The 25,610-nt window shown below is 42.5% G+C and overlaps 1 protein-coding gene across 3 annotated transcripts in view; it reads right to left on the reverse strand.

The window, feature by feature from the left end:
* The window catches only part of GALNT18 (polypeptide N-acetylgalactosaminyltransferase 18), a 383,448-nt gene that overhangs the window by 196,949 nt on the left and 160,889 nt on the right, over window positions 1-25,610 (reverse strand). For all 3 annotated transcript variants that reach the window (XM_073347598.1, XM_073347597.1, XM_073347599.1), the window contains exon 2: window positions 4,478-4,670. In XM_073347598.1, coding sequence (XP_073203699.1) covers window positions 4,478-4,670 — 193 coding nt within the window. The remainder of the gene's footprint in view (window positions 1-4,477; window positions 4,671-25,610) is intronic.

Raw genomic sequence — 25,610 nt, forward strand, 5'->3', positions numbered from 1 at the left:
AAAAAAAACATTGAACCATTCTAAAAAATATAGTAATGGACTTTGCAAACACAGCTCAGAGCACAAACGGAAGGTTTATCTATCGTCCTTGGCAGAGAATCACTGTACACCACATAAGCAGCAGATGAAGTGAGGAAAGTGGTGGAAAGTCCTATGAGCTGGCGTCTCACCTTCTAGAATTCTGTAAATTACATAAAACTCAGTTGCCTCTCCTGAAGCTTTCACTCGGTCTTTTACCTTTGCTACAATTCCTTAGATCTCTTCTTCAATCACCCCCAGCCACATTTTTTCCCCTCCCTCCAGTTGTCCTGCCGATGATTTTCATGCAAATACAGTGTTTCTCAATGCAGAAAGCGCTTCACTGACTGCAGTCACCCATTGGCCTATTCTTTCATTCCACATATGCCTCATAAAAGAAATTCTGCAGAACATTTCCTCCACTGGGGATCTACTGTGCACCTTTTACCTCTGTTCCCCACACCTCACCCCTCCATAAGCAAAGAAGAAAAAGGACTGAATGTTATCTTTGTTTAACAGATGTGCTTCAGGGATCAGGCAACAACAACAACAAAATGTTCCCAACCAGCATAGTGGAAGCATAATTCGGCAGCTGGTCAAAAGAAGACTTGGTGCACAGCTATGCGATTCCTTAATAACCTAACTTTCAACAATATCTTTCTTGTTCAATGTTTTACATGCAGCAAGCTTCATATGCGCTGCCTGCCCTACTTAAAACAATAAGCACAGCAGAGCTGCAGCTAACCCAATGTGTTATCCCATTCCTGCCTAGAGTAAGGCTGGCACTGCTTTCTTCAAAATGGTTCCAAGCTCACTAGAGCTAGTAGTTAGTTGTTGCCAGTGGTATTTTCTGCCAAATATAGACGCAGTGCTGACTGACAGATGGGGACTGGGGGTGGAAGGCAGAGAAGTAAACAGCTAATCACTGATATTCCAGCAGCAGAAAATAACTATCGGGACGTACTGGGAGAGAAAGATGTGACAGAATCCCCACAGTATTGCTTATGCAGTGTGGTAAGTACTGTAGATAAGGAGATACACAGCAGGGAACTACTCCAATATGTTATCATTTCAGGAGGTTTGAATACTCCATAGACATTAGCACAATATCGTCATTTGTATTACAACAGCGCCTACAGTTCTCAACTAGGCTTGGGGTCCCATCGTGCTACCACTTTAGAAATACATAGTAAGAGATGCATACCCCAAAGGAAAGTGAGCAGTTTCAACAGGTGAAATTCACTCCTATACAGAGGCTGAGCACATGGCTAGGTTCAATATAAGTCGCACTTAAAACCTACTTTGAGATATGGCAATTGCTACATCCTCTACTTTATTTGTACAATGATTCTTTCCCATTAAAATTGATCAGTTTACCCTAAAGAAATAAGGACCCCAGGACTGGCCCATTTTTTCCATGTTTAAACATCTTTGGTTCACAAAATCCGGCCTCGGTTTTGTGAGCACAACTAATTGCAGCCCAAATCATTGCAACTTAGACCTCTAACTGCCATACGTGGTTTTACATTTAAATGTAGGCAAAAACTGAGCCTATAAAACATAAGACTGCTTCTCAAAATCATGTATATTGTATGTGCCTAACATGTTCAACAGAGTTGCTGACTCTCTGACCCTAAATATGGATGTAGAGCTCCTCTCTTAAGACATCCTACATACAACTGTTCAAACCCTACACGAAAGGGCAGAGAGTCATACTAGTATGCTATAAAAGGAGTTGAAGTACTTGATTAAATTAGGGTCTGGTACAGAGAGGACTTGTAAGAACATAAGAAGAGCATAGTTTGAGGAGAAAACCTAGACAGCAGTTTATGTCTGCTGTTATTTCGGTTACCAGCGAAGCCAAAACACAGATGGAGGCAAGCTTGGACTACATAAAGTGGATTTATATTTTCTCTCCAGAGAAGAGTAATTATTTTTACTGTTTCAAAAATGTATAAGGCTTTGGGTCTTTCTTGCCACTGACATTTTTCACATGTGTATGGTATTTGATCTACTGTATGCTAGATACTGTCAGGCAGCTACAGGGGATGCCATTAAAAAAATTCAACCTTGCCACATATGGTAATTAAATTTACAGCATTATTTCTAGTATTTTTCATTCTCAGTATCTGGAATAAATACTGGCCTAAAGGTAAATACCACTGCATAATATGTATTAATTTATTTAATGGTGCTAACTATGCAGGAACATACTAATAGAATGGAACAGACCAGTGCTCCATCTTGTCTCTGATAATGGCCAATATCATCTCCTTTAGAGGAAGGTGCAAAAAATGCTGCAGTGGGTGATTATGAGTAACACATTTTCAGGGACAGATCCCTCCGAACCTACAATAGTTAAGGGTTGGTTTATGCCAGGCAAGTACCTGTCAAGAATTGTCTAGTTATTACTTAGTCCTGCCTTGAGAGCAGGGGATTGGACTAGATGACCTCTCGAGGTCCCTTCCAGTCCTACACTTCTATGAGCCTTTCTATTCCTTCCAGAAGTCTCTTATAAATATTGGCTATTATAACTCTGGAAATTCTTGTTATCTATATAAAGTGTCCAATTCTGTTTTGGAATCCTGTTACGTTCTTGGCCTCAATTATATCTTGTGGCAATAAGTTCCACAAACTACTTGTACATTGCCTGAAAACATATTTCATTTCACCAGTATTGAATTTCCCACACTTAATTGAATATTCCGTTGTTCTTGTATTGGGAGAAAGATCAGAAACATCTATGCATCCTGTCTTCTTTAGACCATTCATTATTTTGTAGTCATGGATCCAGAAGCATATTTTAAATTTTGACTGTGCAGAGTTAACTAAGGATCAAAACTGCCATGGAAATTACAAACACAATTCCCTGTAACCGGGATTTCTTTAAAAACCCCCACAGTAATAATTTTCTCTCAGACATAGTAACATTCATGCTCTCTGATTTTTTAATTTTTTATATTTAGAGTTTTAAAAAATTAAATTGAAATCCTTGAGGAGCATCATTTCATAAGAAAAAAAAAAGCACAAACGTGCTTCTATTCTGGCAAGAACATCTTGTTAGTCCTAGAAGATTTATTTTTTTCTAAATTAATTTACAATTAAAAAGGAACAGATTGTGCATAAAGATACTGCTAATGGATAAAACTAGAAGGCACATATAATTGCACAGGGCTTGATATCTTTTATGTTGCCACCGTATCAGATCTCAGATAGAGACATTTGTAATATCTAGATTCTGGATTGGTGCTGTGATCAAACCTTTTAATTGATTCTGGGTCATTTTTTTAAAATTTATTACTTTATCTAGTATATGGTACAATTTCTGTTTGCTTGTTTTACTTGTTGCAACATGTGGTTTAAAGACCTGAATAAGAAGCCAACTGGATCGCTTAATGAGTTGGTAATGAGACAAAGCCGTTCATGTCTAGATCACTGGTGCAAACCTAATCCTGGTTTGTATCAGCCAGTAGCGATTACTGTAATATCTGTTTGGGTGGATTGTGAGAAATCTATTTCTCTCCATCCAGTTTCCAGTAGACAAGTGTTCACATCAGAAACTTGGCACTTTTGTTTCTAGTGTAAGACGACCTGCCAAGGACTGAGTGGATAAGGAGACTTGACTCTACCACCTCTATAGGTGGTCCCACCAGAATAGGACCAAGATGCATTACCAGAGCAGTAATGTTTGTGCAGCCACTGGGCCCCATGCACCCTGACAGGGGGTGAGGAAACAACTGATTACTTAGCATGGGAGCAGCTTAGTCAACTAGCATGGTACCTCCCCCAGAGAACAGCCATTCTGAACTCCACCTGGGGTTCCACAGGAATTCTGCCAAGAGAGGCTACCCAAGAGATGCAATAAATCAGTAGTACATAGCCTGTGTGCACCACCTGAGCTGGCCAGCCTTGTCTGCTTTCTGATCTGTACCAGCCAGCTCTGGACTCCCCAGCTTTGAGTGGACCATTCCAACATGCACTCTGCACAATTCCAGGTGTACTTGCACTGTTGGGCTATCACTGCCTGGGTTCTACTAACTTCCAGTAACTGTAATTCTGATTCATTCAACTGTACCGACCACAGCTTCTGAATGGACTGCGGGTTAACACAAAAAAATTAAGCAGATTCTTCTCTGATAGATTGGGCTAAACAACAGAGCTCACTGACCAGGCTGTGCAGCATAAGTTACAGCTAGGATTTTCAAGGGGATTTAAGGGAGTTAGGCACTGACTGTCAATGGGAGTTTGGCACCTAACTTCCTTTGAAAATCTCAGCCTACACTTATTTCATAAAGCTCCTTCAATTCAGCCTGGGTAACCCATGCACCAGCACAGTAATGATATAATGTTTCATAACATTTCCAATTAAAAAGTGTGGGCTTGCTGTAGAACTTGGGAATTCTCCTAACCATTGGCATTTCGGGTATAGTTAATAGTAAGTTCAATTGAAAGCACTTACCCATTGGGCCTCAGGTCAGGTAGTGGCCTATCCAATGGTAGGCGATCACTCAAGTAAGCATTGTAGCCATAATACTGGAATTGTTTAAGGGCAATGCGTCTGTTTTCAGGACTGAGGTCCTGGCCCCAGTGAGCAAAGAGGGATGAGTCAGTGAAAGCTTCTGCAGGATTTTCTTCCAGCTTTGGTGGAGCTTCTATAAAACAAAACAAAAAAGAAAAAGATTTTTAGATCTTTAATTCAAAACAAGCAACTAGTCATTTTTAGAGCAGTACGAGAGGCATTATCTTAGGAATGCAACTTTCTTTGCTCAGAAAACAAAACTCTGCATAAAGCATATGGTTTCAGTTTACTGCAGCTTACAACTTTCTTCAGCCACTCAACCTTTGCATTCCAGGGCATTCATCAAGTAATATTTTTGTCACCATATAATATTTTCGTCCTGTGTGGCAGCATCTGTGCACCTAAAAACTATTCCAGTAAGAGAGATTCAGAAATGGGGGGGGAAGGGGGGAGGGAAGGAGCCCACAACATTTTATTCGTGATATGCTTGGCATCTAAAAAGAACTGTATCATAAATAAAAACACAGCATTTTCTCCCAAGATCTAACTGCCTATACAGTCTGTTAAACAGAACTTGTAAGACTATCTGTAATAGACCATCTGGTAACTCCAGTCAGTGTTACTCCTCTATTCTCAGGGGCCATACACAGCTAAAATTCTAACCTGACAACCATGCTTAAATATTTTCCTATTCTATTAAACACAGTATGAATGAAGGACGCAGTACCTCACCAGCCCTTAATTTGTCACAGTTAATTGTTGATTCACAAAAGAAAAGGGCACCGAAAAAGATCTTCATTTTTCTGAAAGTCCATATAGTTTATGAACAGCCTCCCTGGAGACATTAACAAGTACCCAGCTAAATAACAATATCTCATTTTTTAATACAGCTGCATTCGCAAATCATAGCACTTCATTAAGGCAAGTCAGAATGTGTCTTTCCAGAAGATTTTAATGGAGTTTTCTGATGTCTCTGTTGTGCAGTAGATTCATCAGCGCTGTCTCCAGAGATGGTACAGTGTCACGCTCGACTCCTACACAATCACCTAGAGATCCAAAAGGCAACTTCAACCAGCAAGATGGAAACGTACAAAGAGAAACAGCTTGAGTAAAATGACATTTTCCATCACCTGGGATCATAACTCCCGACATGTGTCAGGAAGCCCATCCTTTTATCTTTTTTAACATAAATTGAGAAGATTAAGCTGTTAGCTTCCTGTGAGAAGCTCTTCTTTTTTCCCCTGACAACTCTGACAAGACACTAATGAAGGTCTGGTTACTTGCATTAGCTTCCAATCTCTGTAAATATGTAGCGTTTCTTAATCTGTCATGGCACTTTGTTACTGTTTGAGTGCTGAGATCAGCTCCATTTCACTTCAAGGATGAAAGACATGCTAAGCCCTCAATCAAACGAGAAAAGAGCTCTGACAGGCCTGCTACCCAACACATCAAGGTGATATCAGAACAGGATACAGAAAGCATGATCGAATATGACTTTGCAATGGCATTTCATTAGGAAAGATCAACTAATTCAGCTTAACAAAGAGCGTCACCTGAACAAGCTGCAAATTTGAGATGGACTGGTAGTTAAAAATTAACCTGCCTAAGAATCATAGCAACAGACAGTTGTTTCTTGACCATAACTCCCTGATCCCCCACAAGTAGTTTTTATGTATACAAATAATCGCATTAACCATAAAAGGACTACTTGCATGAGGATACCTCACATAGTAAGGCCTGCTGAGCCCACAGAATTCTTCTCACAGGTCAATGGGAACTGATGGTGCTCAGCACTTCTCAGGACCGTGCACATACACCTTGATTCAGGAAAATACTTCAGTACATGATTAACTTTAAGCACATGCTTAAATTATTTGGTGAATCAGGGTCTTAACTAGCAAATGAAAGAGGAGATCTACACCAGAATTTATGGCAGTTTATTTAGTGTCCATGAACGTGAGAGTTTCCTAAAGAGATTTGCTGTTTTCTTATTCATGTGGCAAAGTTATTTCCCTAGTGCTTGGAGTCTCCTTAGCCATGGATATAAACACAAAGGTTTTCAATACTCTCTCAGCTAAATAGACAAAATGTTATGGCTTTGCATACACAGAATGCCCATTACATTTTAATGTGCAGAACTAAGAGATAGCAGAGCTGCAGGGCTATGACAGCAAAAAAGACATGAATGAAAAATCACGAAAGAAGTAGGAAGACAGTTAAGAAGAGTACGGTAAACAGGAATCTGCTTTTAAAAATTCTAATAGCAACTTGAAAAGACCTATTTTAAGGGCCAGATCCTGCACTCAGATAAATGCTAAGCGGACAGTTAAGGGCAGAAATTGGCATGATGTAAATTTTGCATTGGGGAAAGGCATTAGATACATAGCTCTATAGGCTAAAATATTCTATTTAGCCAAAGGTCACGTACGGGACAAGCAATATCAAGTCAAGCGTTTCCTTACTGTCTTGTTCATATGCCTCCACCTTGACCAGAAGGATCATCTCTAATACTGAGAGAGTACTTCACTTTCCAAACTCCTACCTCTACTGCAGACAATTATTACCGGTCACTTTGGGGGTAGATTATTGTGACCTGGACATCTTCCTAGGTATTGGAATTGGACTGAATTTAACAGGTCATTCACAAACATACAGCAAAACAGTATTCACATAGTAAGAAATTTGCCTCACTATTGGTCACAGGCCAGCCTTAAAACTTTGTGAAGAGATGAAATGTTGTGCATCCCATTACCTGGATTCTCCTATTTAGAGGCAGGACATTATGTAGCCTTCTCCATGCCTACTGCTCCTGTCCTCTTCCACATCCCTCCTCCCCCTAAACAGACTAATATGAAGATCAGCAATGGAGGTCTGCCTCCAAGTTGGGAAACTCTGCAAATATTTTGACAATTGTTTTTTATCTGTTACAAAACAAACATCCTGACCTAAAGGAGTATCACATTCTTCTAATCTTTGTAACAGACACCTTAATCAACACATTCAAGACAGAAAATTCCACTGAGAACACAATGGATTAGTCTTCAAAAGGTGAAAAGCAAATATGAGCAATTCACACTGTAAGAAGTTGACATTTCTGAAGTTATACATCAAGACTGGCTTCCCTCCTCCTCCCTTCCCTCCTACTCCCCATCCTGACATTTAAAGAAAAAGGTTGCGCTAATCTGGATTTCTCCAACTCGGACATGTTGTCTCTGAAGGTTTCAAAGTTTATATTCATTTATTATACTTCCGGCGTATGGCTGACTGATATATGATCTAGTCTAAACATCTCTTGCAAGCCAAAAAAGTAGCCCCCAATAAAGAAGTTGTAATTAAAAGGATGAGATTTGGGGTAATAGACAAATGCACCTGCATAGACTTGTAGCTACCAGAAAGTTCCTTTTCTATACAGCTTCATCCCAAGTAATCAAATACTGTCCTCACATTCACACTCAGCATTCACTGAATTTCAGCAAACATTGCCGAAAAAGTATTTCCTTAAGAGACTCACTAACCTCTTGCTATTTCTTAATTCAAGCAGCATTTGGCAATCAAAAAGTTAGGACCAAGACTCTTGCGCTACTGGATAGCTCTGATGATAACAACAGTTTTCAAAAAGAAAAGGAGTACTTGTGGCACCTTAGAGACTAACCAATTTATTTGAGCATACAGCTCACTGTAGCTCACGAAAGCTTATGCTCAAATAAATTGGTTAGTCTCTAAGGTGCCACAAGTCCTCCTTTTCTTTTTGCGAATACAGACTAACACGGCTGTTACTCTGGAACAGTTTTCAAAACTCTCACAAATCACTTGACCGTTTTTCATACACTGAGCAACCACTTCATTTCACTGTGAGTATAAGAGGAAAAAATAATAATGCTAGTAAAAAAATTATTGGTTATTGAATTCAAATGGATTTGAGCATGAATTTCTAATGGCAGAATGTGTCTCCCTTTATTTAGCTGAAAGTACTCAGGTAATAGAATCATAGGACTGCAAGGGACCTCGAGAGGTCAGCTAGTCCAGTACTCTGCACTTGTAGCAGGACTAAGTATTATCTAGACCATCCCTGACAGGTGTTTGTCTAGCCTACTCTTAAAAATCCCCAATGATGGAGATTCCATAACCTCCCTTGACAATTTATTCCAGTACTTAACTACCCTGACAATTAGGAAGTTTTCCCTGATGTCCAACCTAAACCTCCCTTGCTGCAATTTAAGCCCATTGCTTCTTGTCCTATCCTCAGAGGTTAAGAAGAACAATTTTTCTCCCTCTTCCTTGTAACAACCTTTTAACTACTTGAGGAGACACGATAACATTTTTCTTTTCCAGACTAAACAAACCCAATGTTTTCAATCTTCCCTCATGGGTCATGTTTTCTAGACCTTTAATCATTTTTACTGCTCTTCTCTGGACTTTCTCCAATTTGTCCACATCGTTCCTGAAATGTGGCACCCAGAACTGGACACAATACTCCAGTTGAGGCCTAATCAGTGCAGAGTAGAGTGGAAGAATTACTTCTTGTGTCTTGCTTACAGCACTCCTGCTAATACATCCCTGAATGATGTTTGCTTTTTCTCTTCTTTTACAACATCATTACACTGTTGACTCACGTTTACCTTACTATGTTTTTATCCTGTGCTGCTTTCTGGGCCATGGTTATTAGATCTGTAGCTAACTTCCATACTGAATTTCACTACTATTACTACTTCTAACCTCCCTAACTGCAGCTCCAAAGACAGAAATTCAGCCTCCTAGCTGTATTGTTCATTATGCTGTAGCTGGCAATATTCTCCCCATCTCCTCTCAGTCTGACTTTAGCTGGCTGCATGGTACATTACAGGGACGCTTGAGGTCAGAAGATATCAGCGAGAGCCGGCATGTACCTAACATCAAGATGTTTCCCTCTTCTTCATACTACAAAAATGAAACAAAAACAAAAACACCCAACATTTCTTAATCGCTTTGTTGTCAAATAAAGCCAAATCTTATTAAAAGGTATAGAAACCACTTGATTCAACGAAACTCCCATACCGTCCTCAATAAATATCCTCTGTCGCGGTTTTATTTGGGCTTTAAACACAAAACAAAACAAAAAAAACAAAGATACAAAAAAACATACGGCTTGCTGTTATCCCGGTAAGGTTAAATGTTCTTTTAGTAGCTTTCAATTCCGCATAACTAATTTGTAGTTATTTTTAGTAAACTGGGCCCCAGGTTGTAGTTATGACCCTGTGAGCTGGAATTCTCAACAAACAGGACGGGATTCCTCTCTCAATTTGCCGCACAGTTCCCAGGTTTTAATGGACCAGGTGATTCAAGGGGTTTCTCTCTATTCCAGCACGGAGAGGAAATTGGAGAAAATTGGAGGATTGGGCCAAAAGGAATCTGATGAGGTTCAATAAGGATAAGTGCAGGGTCCTGCACTTAGGACGGAAGAACCCAATGCACAGCTACAGACTAGGGACCGAATGGCTAGGCAGCAGTTCTGCGGAAAAGGACCTAGGGGCGACAGTGGACGAGAAGCTGGATATGAGTCAGCAGTGTGCCCTTGTTGCCAAGAAGGCCAATGGCATTTTGGGATGTATAAGTAGGGGCATAGCGAGCAGATCGAGGGATGTGATCGTTCCCCTCTATTTGACATTGGTGAGGCCTCATCTGGAGTACTGTGTCCAGTTTTGGGCCCCACACTACAAGAAGGATGTGGATAAATTGGAGAGAGTCCAGTGAAGGGCAACAAAAATGATTAGGGGACTGGAACACATGAGTTATGAGGAGAGGCTGAGGGAGCTGGGATTGTTTAGCCTGCAGAAGAGAAGAATGAGGGGGGATTTGATAGCTGCTTTCAACTACCTGAAAGGGGGTTCCAAAGAGGATGGCTCTAGACTGTTCTCAATGGTAGCAGATGACAGAACGAGGAGTAATGGTCTCAAGTTGCAGTGGGGGAGGTTTAGATTGGATATTAGGAAAAACTTTTTCACTAAGAGGGTGGTGAAACACTGGAATGCGTTACCTAGGGAGGTGGTAGAATCTCCTTCCTTAGAGGTTTTTAAGGTCAGGCTTGACAAAGCCCTGGCTGGGATGATTTAACTGGGAATTGGTCCTGCTTTGAGCAGGGGGTTGGACTAGATGACCTTCTGGGGTCCCTTCCAACCCTGATATTCTATGATTCTATGAAATATTGCATTGATGTGGCAGGAATGTGAGTATGAGTGCAGGTAGCTTTTCCCTGAAGTTACAGACAAATACATCACAGTGTAAAGCCAGAATAAATGGGCTTTGCACAGATGTACGCTACAGTGATCGAGATGATGGAATTCCCATCTACACCTTTGTTCTGGAAGAAGCTGCTGTGTTTCCTCTCTCTACACCTTTCCACACAGAAATTAGCCAGCGTGTCTGCATAGTCATCGATCCACTAGCCACCTCTCTACTCCCAAAAACCTGTGTCACTGCTGAGAGTTACCACAAAGAATTTCTCTGACATACAGGGTTGTGTGTAGTCTCTTCACACTCTTCTGTACTGTGCCAGCCCTCCCTCCCCGCTCCTCACTCACACAGAATCTGGGAGGGTGCTTCCCCCAGTGCAGACACACAGACAAGCACGAGCTCTGCTCAAACTAGCATGCAAAAAAATAGTACTGTGTCCATGGAAGCTCAGTTCTAGCCACTAGAGTACATACCCAGTGAATTGGGCTGAACTGTACTCAGGTGGCTTGCCCATGTCACCCTGTGGCTACACCACCATTTTTAGCATACTAGCTTGAGCAGGGCTAGCATATCTCTCTACCCACACTGGGAAGCATCCTCCCACAACTGCACAGATGTGCACTCACTCTCTAAGCCATTCTGCGGTTAGGGGTGTGGATGAAACAGTATTTTGACCAAATGACATATGGACCACCTAAAAACTCCATTGATCACAACAGTCCATTGATCACAATAGACACTATTTTATTTACTGTTTAAGCAGACTTTTAGCTCATATCTGATAACTTCATGGATTACTTTTCAAGTGATATATGGCAATAATTACAGAATTCTTATACCCACCTACTCCACACTTATATGGACTAAAAGATGTTTTTCTTGGAAGTTATAATGACCCTGCATTTATGAAGGTCCTTTAACCCAACCTTCTTCACAGACATCACTAATCTCCCAAAAACAAACTTCCCACATGAAGCCTTTGAACAAGAGGAGAAACAAAAGCAAAATTAGTTCTATTCTTAGTTAGATTTATGACAGTAGCACTTAAGAGCCTTAGCTATGGACCAGGACCTCATTGTGTTAGGTGTTGGACAAACAGAACAGAAAGAGTACGCCTGCTCCACCAGCAAGAGGTGTGTTTGTCTTACTGAGCCGAGTAGCTGTGCGATCCTATTATAGTCTCCATTTCCCTTCTTTTCTCTTCCCCCATTTTTGGGTCTGTTTATTACCTTATTCTGCCCTCTCAATTTTAGCTCTTCCAGGTAGGGACCTTGTCTCTACTTGTGCCTCTGAGGCACCTAGCACAACTGGGTGCTCAAAAAACATACAACTGTAAGGTTTTCAGAATAGGGACATAGTGGGTGAAATTTCACCCACTGACTTATTTGTCTGGAAAGATCTGTGCATGTTTACGGTATCATTTAATAGTTAATAACTGATCTTACAAACTATATTTAGGAGTGGCTTTGCCCACTACTGAAATCTAACCACCTCTGGGAAGGAACAGGGAAATCAGTTAACACCACACAACAACATTAGGGACTGTTTAAGAAGGAAGTGAAGAATATTGTACCCGATTGCAATTAGAGTAAGTATTTAGGGACAATAAGCAAAATGCAATTATGTAAGTTGAAACATGCCCAAAACTGTGCCAGGGGATTTTTCTAACCCACTAGAGCAGACTTCACTTTTACACCTCATCTGAAAGATGCTAACCTCAGCAACACACTGCCATCTAATATGGAAGGCAGTAGTTTACGACCGACTAAGAAAGGTAGAAAGCCTCTGCTTAGTCCCTAGTATAATTTTGTGGTGCAGCTACACATTCCTTGTTTATTTCCCATGCAAGCACTGATCCACTCCAACCAGGCTTCGTTTCTATTTTCTAAGAATTGTCACAACTTCAGCTACTGCTTGAAGTTTGGCCCTCGTTGGTGGGAAATATGTTAGTGGCCTCAATTTGCTAATGGATGACTGTAATCACTGACAACCGGCACAATTATAGGCAGCCTTAGCAGACTGAATGAGTATGGGAACTGACCTACCTTCTCACTTTTATGGAGGAAGCACCACTGAAGGGGTTGATGCATATTGGCAGTAATGCAGATGCAAGGTAACATTTTCAGAAGCACCTCAGTGACTTAGGCCTGGTCTACACCAGGAAATCCACACCCCTAAGCAACGGAGTTAAACCAACCTAACTCCTGGTGTAGACAGCACTAAGCCGATGGGAGAATTCTCCCACTGACCTAGGTACTGCCTCTTGGCATAGGTAGTGTCTTCACTGAAGCGCTAGAGTAGCGCAACTGTACCGCTGCAGTGTTAAGTGTAGACAAGCCCTTAAAAGCCTAAGTCCCATTTATTTTCATTAGGACAAAGGCACTTTTGAAAGTTTTACTTGGAATCTTGCATTGCAGTTGTCTGTGTTGTACCCTGATCTGTCCACAGAAGGCTTTAACCTTCCAGGATTTTAAAACAAATTAAAAGAAAATGGTCTCTCATTCAATATGCAGTTACGGTTGACAATTGCCTGGCTGGTAGAAGAATTGTTGAGACAGCCTTGAAAAAGAACAAGAATAACTGAGCTCATAACGTCACAAGTAGGAATACTGCATGTGCTCCATTGTCTTCTGTGCTGCATCATCTGGAATAATAATGTTGCCACCACTAGTCATTCTTTTCTGTAAATTATTTATTTGCTTAAGCTGTACAATGTATCACTTTCCCCCAGTTTATTATTTATGCTAAATTGGTTCTCTCTGTTAACATGTTTTTCATTATTTCTCCATAAGAAATACTATTTCACTTTGAATTTTCATCATACAGAAGCTGGGGTTTTTTAATTATTACAAATGCTGTTCTAAGAATAGCACAATAAGTTCTCGAAGTTAAGCACCAACAGAGGAAATGTGTGTGAAATTTGCAGCAGAAAGGTCACTAATAAAGAGTTGGGATTATGGTGTGACGTTGCAAAGCTACAGTAATTAATTAGAAGCAAAGGTAATATCACTGTATGATGGGCTAGTGAGACTAGCAAGGCCACATATACAACTCGAAGTACACGGTTTCAAAATTCCATCTCCTGTCAGGCTGCTGCTGAGAAGAATGAAAGTAAAACACAATTAAATACAGAAGTATACATAGGATACAGAAGGACCTAGACCAATTGGAAGATTGGGCCAAAAGGAATCTGATGAGGTTCAATAAGGATAAGTGCAGGGTCCTGCACTTAGGACGGAAGAACCCAATGCACAGCTACAGACTAGGGACCGAATGGCTAGGCAGCAGTTCTGCGGAAAAGGACCTAGGGGTGACAGTGGACGAGAAGCTGGATATGAGTCAGCAGTGTGCCCTTGTTGCCAAGAAGGCCAATGGCATTTTGGGATGTATAAGTAGGGGCATAGCGAGCAGATCGAGGGACGTGATCGTTCCCCTCTATTCGACATTGGTGAGGCCTCATCTGGAGTACTGTGTCCAGTTTTGGGCCCCACACTACAAGAAGGATGTGGATAAATTGGAGAGAGTCCAGTGAAGGGCAACAAAAATGATTAGGGGACTGGAACACATGAGTTATGAGGAGAGGCTGAGGGAGCTGGGATTGTTTAGCCTGCAGAAGAGAAGAATGAGGGGGGATTTGATAGCTGCTTTCAACTACCTGAAAGGGGGTTCCAAAGAGGATGGCTCTAGACTGTTCTCAATGGTAGCAGATGACAGAACGAGGAGTAATGGTCTCAAGTTGCAGTGGGGGAGGTTTAGATTGGATATTAGGAAAAACTTTTTCACTAAGAGGGTGGTGAAACACTGGAATGCGTTACCTAGGGAGGTGGTAGAATCTCCTTCCTTAGAGGTTTTTAAGGTCAGGCTTGACAAAGCCCTGGCTGGGATGATTTAACTGGGAATTGGTCCTGCTTTGAGCAGGGGGTTGGACTAGATGACCTTCTGGGGTCCCTTCCAACCCTGATATTCTATGATTCTATGATTCTAAGTAGACGGGGGTCATTTTGCTCTTCTCCCCAAATGAGTTCTTCTAGGCACATGATGGTTAAGGCTATGATTTAGTCACAGAGGTCACGGATTCTGTGACTTTACCGGACCTCCGTGACTTCTTCAGTTATCAGCAGCTGAAGCTGTGGCTGGAGCCGTGGCTGGGGCTGGAACCAGGGCTATGCTCCCCACATAGCCCTATGGTGGGGGGGTCTTTGCCAGGGCCATGCGCCCCTGCCCCGCGGCTTCTGCGGTGGGGGGCTGCAACTGGGGCTGTGCGCCTCTTGTCGCCTCTGCCGTGGCTTGTACCGTTATTTTTAGTAAAAGTCACGGCGACAAACTGAAATTCACAGTGCCATGACCTTTACTAAAAATAACCGTGACACAATCTTAGCTTTAATGATGGTGTATTGAGAAGCATCCATTTTTGCCCAGCCTCATGTAAGCTGACCCTTGCTCCAGAAGGATTGCCATAAACTGGATTGCCAATCAAATAGGAAGATCAAGAGGGGAGAAGACAGCATCCCCAGGATAAAGAGATGAAGTAATAAGGCTGAGAAGGCATCTAAACCAGAGAATTAAACAAGACATTGCCCCCTAAAAACTAACAAATGAGGGATATAATGAAGAACAACAATAATACGTGGTGCAGCAAAAACGTCAGCTAGTGTGGAAATGCCTTCCATGGTGTTAGAGCCGCTTTCCAAGTCATGCTCTGTATCATTACACTGCTGATTTTAGTAAGTGTCAGTAACAAGAAAGGAAAGACCGTAAGCCAGATAAAACTCTAGATCTACAAGAAGATCTGCATTTCAGCTAAAGACAGGTAGGCAGGAGTTCTCAAAACTTCACTGGGCCACAACCCCCTTCTGACAACAAAAATTACTACATGATTACTACATTCGGGGTGGGGGGGAAACGCACAAAGCCAAAGCCCAAGGAACCAACTAGGGGTGGAGCTCTTCTTGACCTGCTGCTCACAAACCAGGAAGAATTAGTAAGGGAAGCAAAAGTGGATGGGAACCTGGGAGGCAGCGACCATGAGATGGTCAAGTTCAGGATCCTGACACAAGGAAGAAAGGCAAGCAGCAGAATACAGACCCTGGACTTCAGAAAAGCAGACTTTGACTCCCTCAGGGAACTGATGGTCAAGATCCCCTGGGAGAATAACATGAGGGGGAAAGGAATCCAGGAGAGCTGGCTGTATTTTGAAGAATCCTTATTGAGGTTACAGGGACAAACGATCCCGATGTGTACAAAGAATAGTAAATATGGCAGGCGACCAGCTTGGCTTAACAGTGAAATCCTTGCTGATCTTAAAACACAAAAAAGAGGCTTACAAGAAGTGGAAGATTGGACAAATGACCAGGGATAAGTATATAAATATTGCTCGGGCATGTAGGAATGAAATCAGGAAGGCTAAATCACACCTGGAGTTGCAGCTAGCGAGGGATGTTAAGAGTAACAAGAAAGGTTTCTTCAGGTATGTTGGCAAGAAGAAGAAAGCCAAGGAAAGTATGGGCCCCTTACTAAATGAGGGAGGCAACCTAGTGACAGAGGATGTGGAAAAACTAATGTACTCAATGTACTCCTAATGTACTCAATGCTTTCTTTGCCTCTGTCTTCACGAACAAGGTCAGCTCCCAGACTACTGCACTGGGCAGCACAGCATGGGGAGGAGGTGGCCAGCCCTCTGTGAAGGAAGAAGTGGTTCGGGACTATTTAGAAAAACTGGACGTACACAAGTCCACGGGGCTGGATGCGTTGCATCCGAGAGTGCTAAAGGAATTGGCGGATGTGATTGCAGAGCCATTGGCTATTATCTTTGAAAACTCATGGCGATCGGGGGAAGCCCCAGAAGATTGGAAAAAGGCTAATGTAGTGCCCATCTTTAAAAAAAGGGAAGAAGGATGATCCTGGGAACTACAGGCTGGTCAGCCTCACCTCAGTCCCCGGAAAAATCATGGAGCATGTCCTCAAGGAATCAATTCTGAAGCACTTAGACGAGAGGAAAGTGATCAGGAACAATCAGCATGGATTCACCAAGGGAAAGTCATGCCTGACTAATCTAATTGCCTTCTATGATGAGATAAATGGTTCTGTGGATGAAGGGAAAGCAGTGGACGTGTTATTCCTTGACTTCAGCAAAGCTTTTGACACGGTCTCCCACAGTATTTTTGTCAGCAAGTTAAAGAAGTATGGGCTGGAGGGATGCACTACAAGGTGGGAAGAAAGTTGGCTAGATTGTCAGGCTCAGCAGGTAATGATCAATGGCTCCATGTCTAGTTGGCAGCCGGTATCTAGCGGAGTGCCCCAAGGGTCGGTCCTGGGGCCAGTTTTGTTCAATATCTTCACAAATGATCTGGAGGATGGTGTGGATTGCACCCTCAGCAAGTTTGCGGATGACACTAAACTGGGAGAAGTGGTAGATACGCTGGAGGGTAGGGATAGGATACAGAGGGACCTAGACAAATTGGAGGATTGGGCCAAAAGGAATCTGATGAGGTTCAACAAGGACAAGTGCAGAGTCCTGCACTTAGAATGGAAGAATCCAATGCACCGCTACAGACTATGGACCGAATGGCTAGGCAGCAGTTCTGCAGAGAAGGACCTAGGGGTGGACGAGAAGCTGGATATGAGTCAACAGTGTGCCCTTGTTGCCAAGAAGGCCAATGGCATTTTGGGGTATATAAGTAGGGGCATTGCTAGCAGATCGAGGGATGTGATCGTTCCCCTCTATTCGACATTGGTGAGGCCTCGTCTGGAGTACTGTGTCCAGTTTTGGGCCCCACACTACAAGAAGGATGTGGAGAAATTGGAGAGAGTCCAGCGAAGGGTAACAAAAGTGATTAGGGGACTGGAACACATGAGTTATGAGGAGAGGCTGAGGGAACTGGGATTGTTTAGTCTACGGAAGAGAAGGGGGGAGCTGAGAATGAGGGGGGATTTGATAGCTGCTTTTAACTACCTGATCCAAAGAGGATGGATCTAGACTATTCTCAGTGATAGCAGGTGACAGGACAAGGAGTAATGGTCTCAAGTTGCAGTGGGGGAGGTTTAGGTTGGATATTAGGAAAAACTTTTTCACTAGGAGGGTGGTGAAACACTGGAATGAGTTACCTAGGGAGGTGGTGGAATCCCCTTCCTTAGAAGTTTTTAAGGTCAGGCTTGACAAAGCCCTGGCTGGGATGATTTAGTTGGGATTGGTCCTGCTCTGGGCAGGGGGTTGGACTAGATGGCCTCCAGAGGTCCCTTCCAACTCTGTTATTCTATGATTCTATGATTCCAGCCCCAGGCCAGGGAGCCTGTAACCTGAGCCCCACCGCCCAGGGCTGAAGCCACCGGACTTCAGCTTTGGCCCCAGGCAGTGGGGCTCGGGCTTCGGTTTTGGCCCCGGACCCCAGCAAGTCTAAGCCAGCCTTGGTGACCCCATTAAAATGGGGTCCCGACCCACTTTGGGGTCCTGACCCACAGTTTGGGATCCTCAGCTATAGAGGAATGCCAGCTATTTAACAAATCTAAGCAAATCCATGTGTAGTATGTTCTTTGCGAATGAAACATGTTGGAACAGGTGCCTGTATTTGACCAAGAAGCCTTTGATCACATGTTCTTTTCCCTCCTCCATTTGTATTTTCAGTCTAGAATTGAAAACAAGGAATATATGGTGATTAAAACTACAGTCTATGAATCAGGTACTTGCCCAAGCTCAGTGGAATGAGGATGTAAATCTAAGTGGACTGCCATCAAAGACAAATAAAACTTCAGCCCTTTTTGTCAGAGATTTTATAATTGTGTTATTTGTCAGTGATTTTTTGATCTTTAGCAACCAGAGATTTGGAAAGTGAAGATAAACTCTTGTTTCCAGGGTTTTTGTACCTGTGTTGGTCTCAGGATATTAGAGAGAGAAGGGGAGTTATTTTTTATTAGACCAACTTCTACTCGTGAAGGACCTTTTGAGTGTACAGAGTTCTTCTTCGGGTCTAGGAAAAGTATTCCCAGTCTTACAGCTAAACACGAGGTGGAAGAAACTGTTTAGCATAAGGCATAAATACATCTTGAAAGAGATCATTTAAGGCGAAGTGGGCAGTTAACTCCTCTGTAGCTTTAAGACAGAGGAGGGGTAGTGGGTTACAGGTAATGAGCCATAAATCCAGTGCTTTTATTGAGTGCAAGATTTTTAGTGTCTACAGAGTTATTAATTTAAGCTCCTAGGTTCATCTTTTGAATGTGTTGTGCAGATTTCCTTTCACGATGAGGACTGAGAGGTCAGATATGGAATGATCATTTTATGAGGAGTGTTCGCCCATAGGCCAGTCCTTGCTTACAGACAGCCCCCCAACGTGAAGCAAATACTCACCAGCAAACACACACCACACAACAGAACCACTAACCCAGGAACCTATCCTTGCAACAAAGCCCGTTGCCAACTCTGTCCACATATCTATTCAGGGGACACCATCATAGGGCCCAATCACATCAGCCACACTATCAGAGGCTCGTTCACCTGCACATCTACCAAATGTGATATATGCCATCATGTGCCAGCAATGCCCCTCTGGCATGTACATTGGTCAAACTGGACAGTCTCTACGTAAAAGAATAAATGGACACAAATCAGATGTCAAGAATTATAACATTCATAAGCCAGTCGGAGAACACTTCAATCTCTTTGGTCACTCGATTACAGACCTAAAAGTTGCAATTCTTCAACAAAAAAACTTCAAAAACAGACTCCAACGAGAGACTGCTGAATTGGAATTAATTAGCAAACTAGATACAATTAACTTAGGCTTGAATAGAGACTGGGAGTGGATGGGTCATTACACAAAGTAAACTATTTCCCCATGTTTATTCCCCTCTACACACACACAGTTCCTCAGACGTTCTTGTCAACTGCTGGAAATGTCCCACCTTGATTATCACTACAAAAGGTCCCGTCCCGTCCCCCCCGCTCTCCTGCTGGTAATAGCTCACCTTAAGTGATCACTCTCGTTACATTGTATATTGTAACACCCATTGTTTCATGTTCTCTATGTATATAAATCTCCCCACTGTATTTTTCACTGAATGCATCCGATGAAGTGAGCTGTAGCTCACAAAAGCTTATGCTCAAATAAATTGGTTAGTCTCTAAGGTCCCACAAGTACTCCTTTTCTTTTTATGGTGTTTTTGTTTATCATTTTTCTGTGCGAGTTAGAGAGCATAGTGATTGTCTCGTTTCACCCACAAAGTTATTATTGGGCAGTTAAGTACACTGGATGAATGCAGCTCATTGGCATAGGCCTGTGTAGGACCAATGGATCTTGAAAGGCGTGTTGTGCGGGACATTAATCAGTGTAGCAGTGGAGATATATCTGCAGATTTTGCATCTGCTATTATTGCAGGGTCTGGTGCTACTTTGAATTAGCATGTCCTGGTCTGTGGAAAGCTTGTTTCAGATGACAAACTTGGCAGGTTGTTTCAAGGCAAGAAGAGGGGGTTCAGGAAAGATTTGTTTTAAGGATGTTTCCCCACTAAGTATGGGTTGTAACTGTTTCATGATAACCCATGTGTATTCCAGTGTGGGATGGTAGGTGACAAGTAGAGGTAAGCAGTCATAGGAGTCTTTTTATTCCATATTGAAGCAGGTTCTCTTGGGGTATTTGGGTGGCCCATTAAATGATGTAGTCTACTTCTCTGGTGGAGTGTCCTTGTTTGGTGAAGGTGGTTTTAAGCGTGTTAAGGTATGCGTCCTGGACTTTCTCCTCAGAGCATGTTCTGTTGTATGTGACTGCCTGGCTACAGATAACAGAATTCTTCATATGTATGGAGTAGTTACTGGATCTGTGAAGGTAAGTGTGGTGATCCTTTGGTTTGTGTACATAGTTTGCTGTAGAGTTCCATTGCTGAAGCTGACTGAGGCATGAGAGAACATGATCTATTAGCTCTAAAAGCTTAAAGGACATGGTGACCAGAAACAATCACTTTCAGTTCACTACCTACAGATAATACTTCCTTTGTCCAATAAATCAGCTAGTTTTAAATGCAAAACATGTTTTGTTAATTTTTTTTCCCTTATGTACCCAGCACATGTAAGGTAGTTTTATTTAACTAATAAACAGTTTTAAAATGCTATTTTTATGCATTAATTGAATTCCAATTTCCATCCAAATGCAACTTAACAAAAAATTAATCTAGTAAATAAGAAATGCACTCACCATATTCTATCAAAATAAAAATGTAAAACTTAATATGAAAGTGTAAGCTTAAATAAATATGTATAGATGTAGTTTATCCTCTAGTTAGCAAAAATAAGTACCAAATTTGTGTAAAGGCTATATTACATTGCAAATCTACATGTTTTAATGATTACCAACAAATGAGAAACTTTTCTTTACGAAACTAACTAAAATATATAAATGCAAAACAATTAAAATTGATTTAAATCAAGATTTTCTGCTTGCTAATTTAAATCTTGATTAAAATTGGTATTTTACACATCACTGGTTTAAAATCAATCCACCGTGTTCTGAAAGCTCATTCTACACAGAACTCATAATGAAGCCACCACCAGCTGAAACAAGGCTTCTGAAACTTGGGAACAACCTCCATGTTTTTATTGTATCAAAATGCTAAAAGGCAGTGGTTCCAGGTAGCTTACAAACATGGGCGGCAGGTGAAGCTTTCCCATGGGAAGGCTAGCCCCCTGTCCCACCTCTTCTGGCCAAGGTCACACTTCCCACTCTCAGTCCACCATGGCCCACAACTCCACCCCCGTTCCACTCCCACGCCACTCCACTCCCTGCTTACTCATTTCTGACTCCCCACAAGCTGTGGCCCCCAAGATCTGAAAAGCTCTGTGCCACTGTGGCAGGGAGTGATGGCCCCTCGAGCCCTGGGACTTGGAAAGGGGAGATTTTTCCAGGGGCCCAAATTGGCTGGGTCCCCTGGGCATGGGCCCCGTGGGCTCATGTGGTAATCTGCCACTGCCCGCCCCCCAAAAGTGCGAGGTTTGGGGAGGCTAAGACTCCCCCAGACTCCATTATGTGTCACTCACACTTAGAAGGGTGTTAATACAGTGTAAACCATGGGGAAGAGGGTTAGGAAAGGCACAAAAATGGAGTGGGAACAACTGCAGTGGTAGTGCTTCCAACAGAGGGGTTGCTTTACTTCTAAATCCTTCCCCAACAAAAGTCACTATGCCACTGACAGGGGATTTATATTAATTTAGTTTTTCTTCTGCTAACTAGATTTTTTCACTTTTTTATTTGATATAATAAATAATAATAATAATATTGAACCAATCAGTTCCTGAGGCCAAAGCCCAAACTTGCTCCCAGTAAAGCTGACCTCAAAAGGGAGTTTACCTGAGTAAGAACTATGTATAAACTCTGGACCAGATTCTGCTACCCTTGCTCATGATTAGGCTCTTCCCTCTGCAGATAGTGCCAATGAAATCAGTGGGACTATGCATGGAGAAGCATTATGCAAATAAGGGTATCAGAATCTGACCTAATATTTTAAATAATTAATAGGTAGCTCACTACACTCTAGAGGCTCAATCTATATTCATTTTTTGCACATCCAGAAGACCCACTGAAGTCAGTGGGAAAATTGGGTATGCAAGGAATGCAGGATCAGGTTCTTCTTTTACTAAAAGCAGACTGTCAAGGAGCTGTACTATTATCATTAGTAATAGCATTCGTTTAATATTAGCCCCAGTTCAAGAGGGAAACACCAAAATCTCCTTCATAAAATCATGCCATTGTTCCCAGTGTGGTGCTAATCAATCCCACTGTTCAACAACTCTCTGCAAGGCTCCCTCCTTGTAAAAAAAAAAAACAAAAAACCAAACATATAAACCTGAAATGAGTCTGATTTTGATGATACAAAGATCCAGTAGCTCTTTGAATTCACATGGTGAGGTTCATATTATCAGGTTCCCTCAACTGTGAAATAATGGGATGAATTAATACATCGCAAGAGGCTGAAAAGGGAATATCAGCATAAGCCCAACAGCAATCTAATTTCTTGGGTAGTAAAAGCATAGCCTGGGTGTGTTGGGTTTTCATTTTTAACTAATAAATGTGGGGTGTTGCTAAAAAGAAGGCAGCTCCTGTAAAGATCCAACTACCCTCCTTGGGTAAGTCTTTGCAAAGAACAAGCTTCTTACAATCGTGGGAGCAAATCCTGGCTCACTTTGCGGCTCCTCTGCACTACCACTGCAATGCAATGGAGCCATAAAGCTGAGGATTTCATGGTCTGGGGAATCCATGGGTGGAGAGCCAGCGTAGCCAGGGGCAAGTCCAGCTTCACCCAGCACTCCCCCTAGACACAGATATGGCCAATGGGCAGGTTGGGGGATGTGGCTGGACTATCCTGCACAGCAGCAATCCCTACGCAGTGCAATGGTGCCTGGAGGGCCCTCAGAAGTTGGCATAATTTAGAGCAGTCCTAAACCTGAAGCAATCCCCAACTGATCCCAAGGGAACACAAAGGTGCTACACAGCCACCTTTGCCTGCACTCCCATTCAGGACCTGGGCCCACACCAACTGGAGTTCAACCAGACTTAAGAACCATGAAGGAGAGCGAACAAGATGATCTGCCAGAGTAACCGAAGTACAGTTCTAGAAATAGCCCAATGGGATCTGGGCTAATTGTTCTTCAATTGCAGTGAGGCAGCATCACTGCATCACAGTTTTCCTTCCCCCATGCTTTGGTCCTTAAACCAGTTCAGCTCTCACTCCTGTGACACAGCTGAAAAAGTTTAATGGATGTTCACATCTGCACCCCAGCAGCACAAAATATACTGGCTTGTGTTAAATTAAATGGTGATCCCTTCAGTGCCAGGGCTGAGATTCAAACCCTCCTCTGTTTTTCCTAGTTAACAGGGACTAATAAAGCCACCCCTTCCGGGTGTGCTTAAAGAACACGCCTTCAGAGAGAGCCCCAATGATCAGATCCATTGAAACATAGTATTACTTAAAAGCACAAGCCTCAAAGGGGAAAATGTGAAAATATACAGAAAACGTATGAGGGAGAACTAAATAAGAGGCTACAGTAATGCTGGTAGAAAGCTGACTCAGAAAGGACAAGCAGAGTTTTACCCAGGGAGGGGCAGATCATGTCTCACCCTCAGTGGGTGTGCAGGAGTGGGTGCGCAGGAGTGGGTGCGTGGTGTAAGGAGCCTTCCTCCACATATTTATAGGACAGGTGGAATTGCAGATCTTGCCCTCAGGGGAACAGAGTTATTGCTTCATCCCTACTGCCACTGGGATGCAATCTTGCCCCAGGATTCTGCTTCCTTTCTGCACTGGGGCAGGACTTGCTAGCAGGGAGGAGCAGGATGCCACTCCCACAGTCCCCAGGCAGCTGAAGATGTTCCACCTCAAGGGAGGCAGACTACCTCCTGATGGCTCGGGACACTTGCTCTGGTCTATGCTCAGAAGATATGATCCAACCCTAAACACACAGTTCAGTCTCTTTGAGATATCACCTAGACACGTGTTTCTCCAGAGACCAGCTCTTCTTTCTACTTGGAAAAAGAGAGAGAGAGAGAGCGCGCACGCTCATTGCATAGTCTGGTTAATTTGTATCTTCGCACCACTTCTTTCTCTCTGGGGGTATGCCTACACGGCAGTTGGGAGCGTGGCTTCCCAGCATGGGCAGAGTAACACACATTAGCTCTGCTGGAGTTAGTGTGCTAAAAATTGCAATGCGGCTTTGGCAGTACAGGCCGCGGCTCAGACAAGCCATCTGAGTATGTACCCAAGGGTATGGGCGGGTTTGTACTTGGCTAGCCCGAGCCTTTACAGCCACACTGCTATATAGACATACCCTGGGAGGCTCCAAACAAGTCTGGTGATCCTCTGTCAGCCTTTCCCAGTTCGTTAATTTTAAACTTTCCTCACTCACTATGACATCTGCCTTTCGATAAAGTGTGAATCCAATGGACCTTACTGGACTAAAGGCCTTCACATTCTTGCTAGTGGCACTTTTTTTTTTTTAAAATAGCAAATTTAGGGCCAAATCATGACCCAGTTTAAGTGGCCACACAGAAATGTGAGGGATCATAATGGCTCCATGGGACTGATAAATACCCTGGCATTTATGGGTGGGAGTGGGCAGGGAACATGTAGAGCCCTTGGCTCTACCTCACAATGCATCGGCCAGCATAGCTCCGCCAGGAGGATATATGATGCACCAGAAACATCTGGAGTAAGGGAGAAAACCAGGAGTCAGGTTGAGATTCTTGGAGTCACAATCTGCATCACTGGCTGCCCCTTATTCAGGGTTCATGCCAAAGCCACAATTCAGAACTTAATTGTTCCTCAGTAAGTTTCTGGACTTGTGTTCATGAAAAAGAGTCCTACCATCTCACGAAACGAAGCTTTGACGAAGCTGACATTTGTCTCAAGAAAACTGCAATGCAAATCATCACAATAATTACATCCTGCTGCAGTGACGGGGGGGGGGGAGAGAGGAGAGTAGAAAGCAGGCCATCTTGTTTCCTGTGAAGACTTTCAAAACCTTAACAGTCTTAGAATGTACGGTAGTTGGGTTTCTTGGGGAGGGAAGCGAGGAGGCGTGAACATAATACACAAAATATGTTGACCACTAGAGGTCACTGCAACAAGAAAATTAAATTAAACTTTCAGTAAAAAAAATATGTTTTAAGACATGTCTAAATGACGACTGGCAAACATGCCTGCAAAGAGTACCTATTTAAAAAAAATCATAACACCAGAGAAATCTCATTATTAGGTTATTTATTATGACCATAAATGCGGTTTCCCTCTTCAGAGTCCCATCTGCATCTCAAAATATTTAACTGGGAAAAGTTTAGATTAAAAAAAAATAAAAACCAGACAAGTGATCTATATAAAATGCTGTTTGATC

The sequence above is a fragment of the Lepidochelys kempii genome, chromosome 6 (genome assembly GCF_965140265.1).
Source record: "Lepidochelys kempii isolate rLepKem1 chromosome 6, rLepKem1.hap2, whole genome shotgun sequence".
Taxonomy (NCBI): domain Eukaryota; kingdom Metazoa; phylum Chordata; order Testudines; family Cheloniidae; genus Lepidochelys; species Lepidochelys kempii.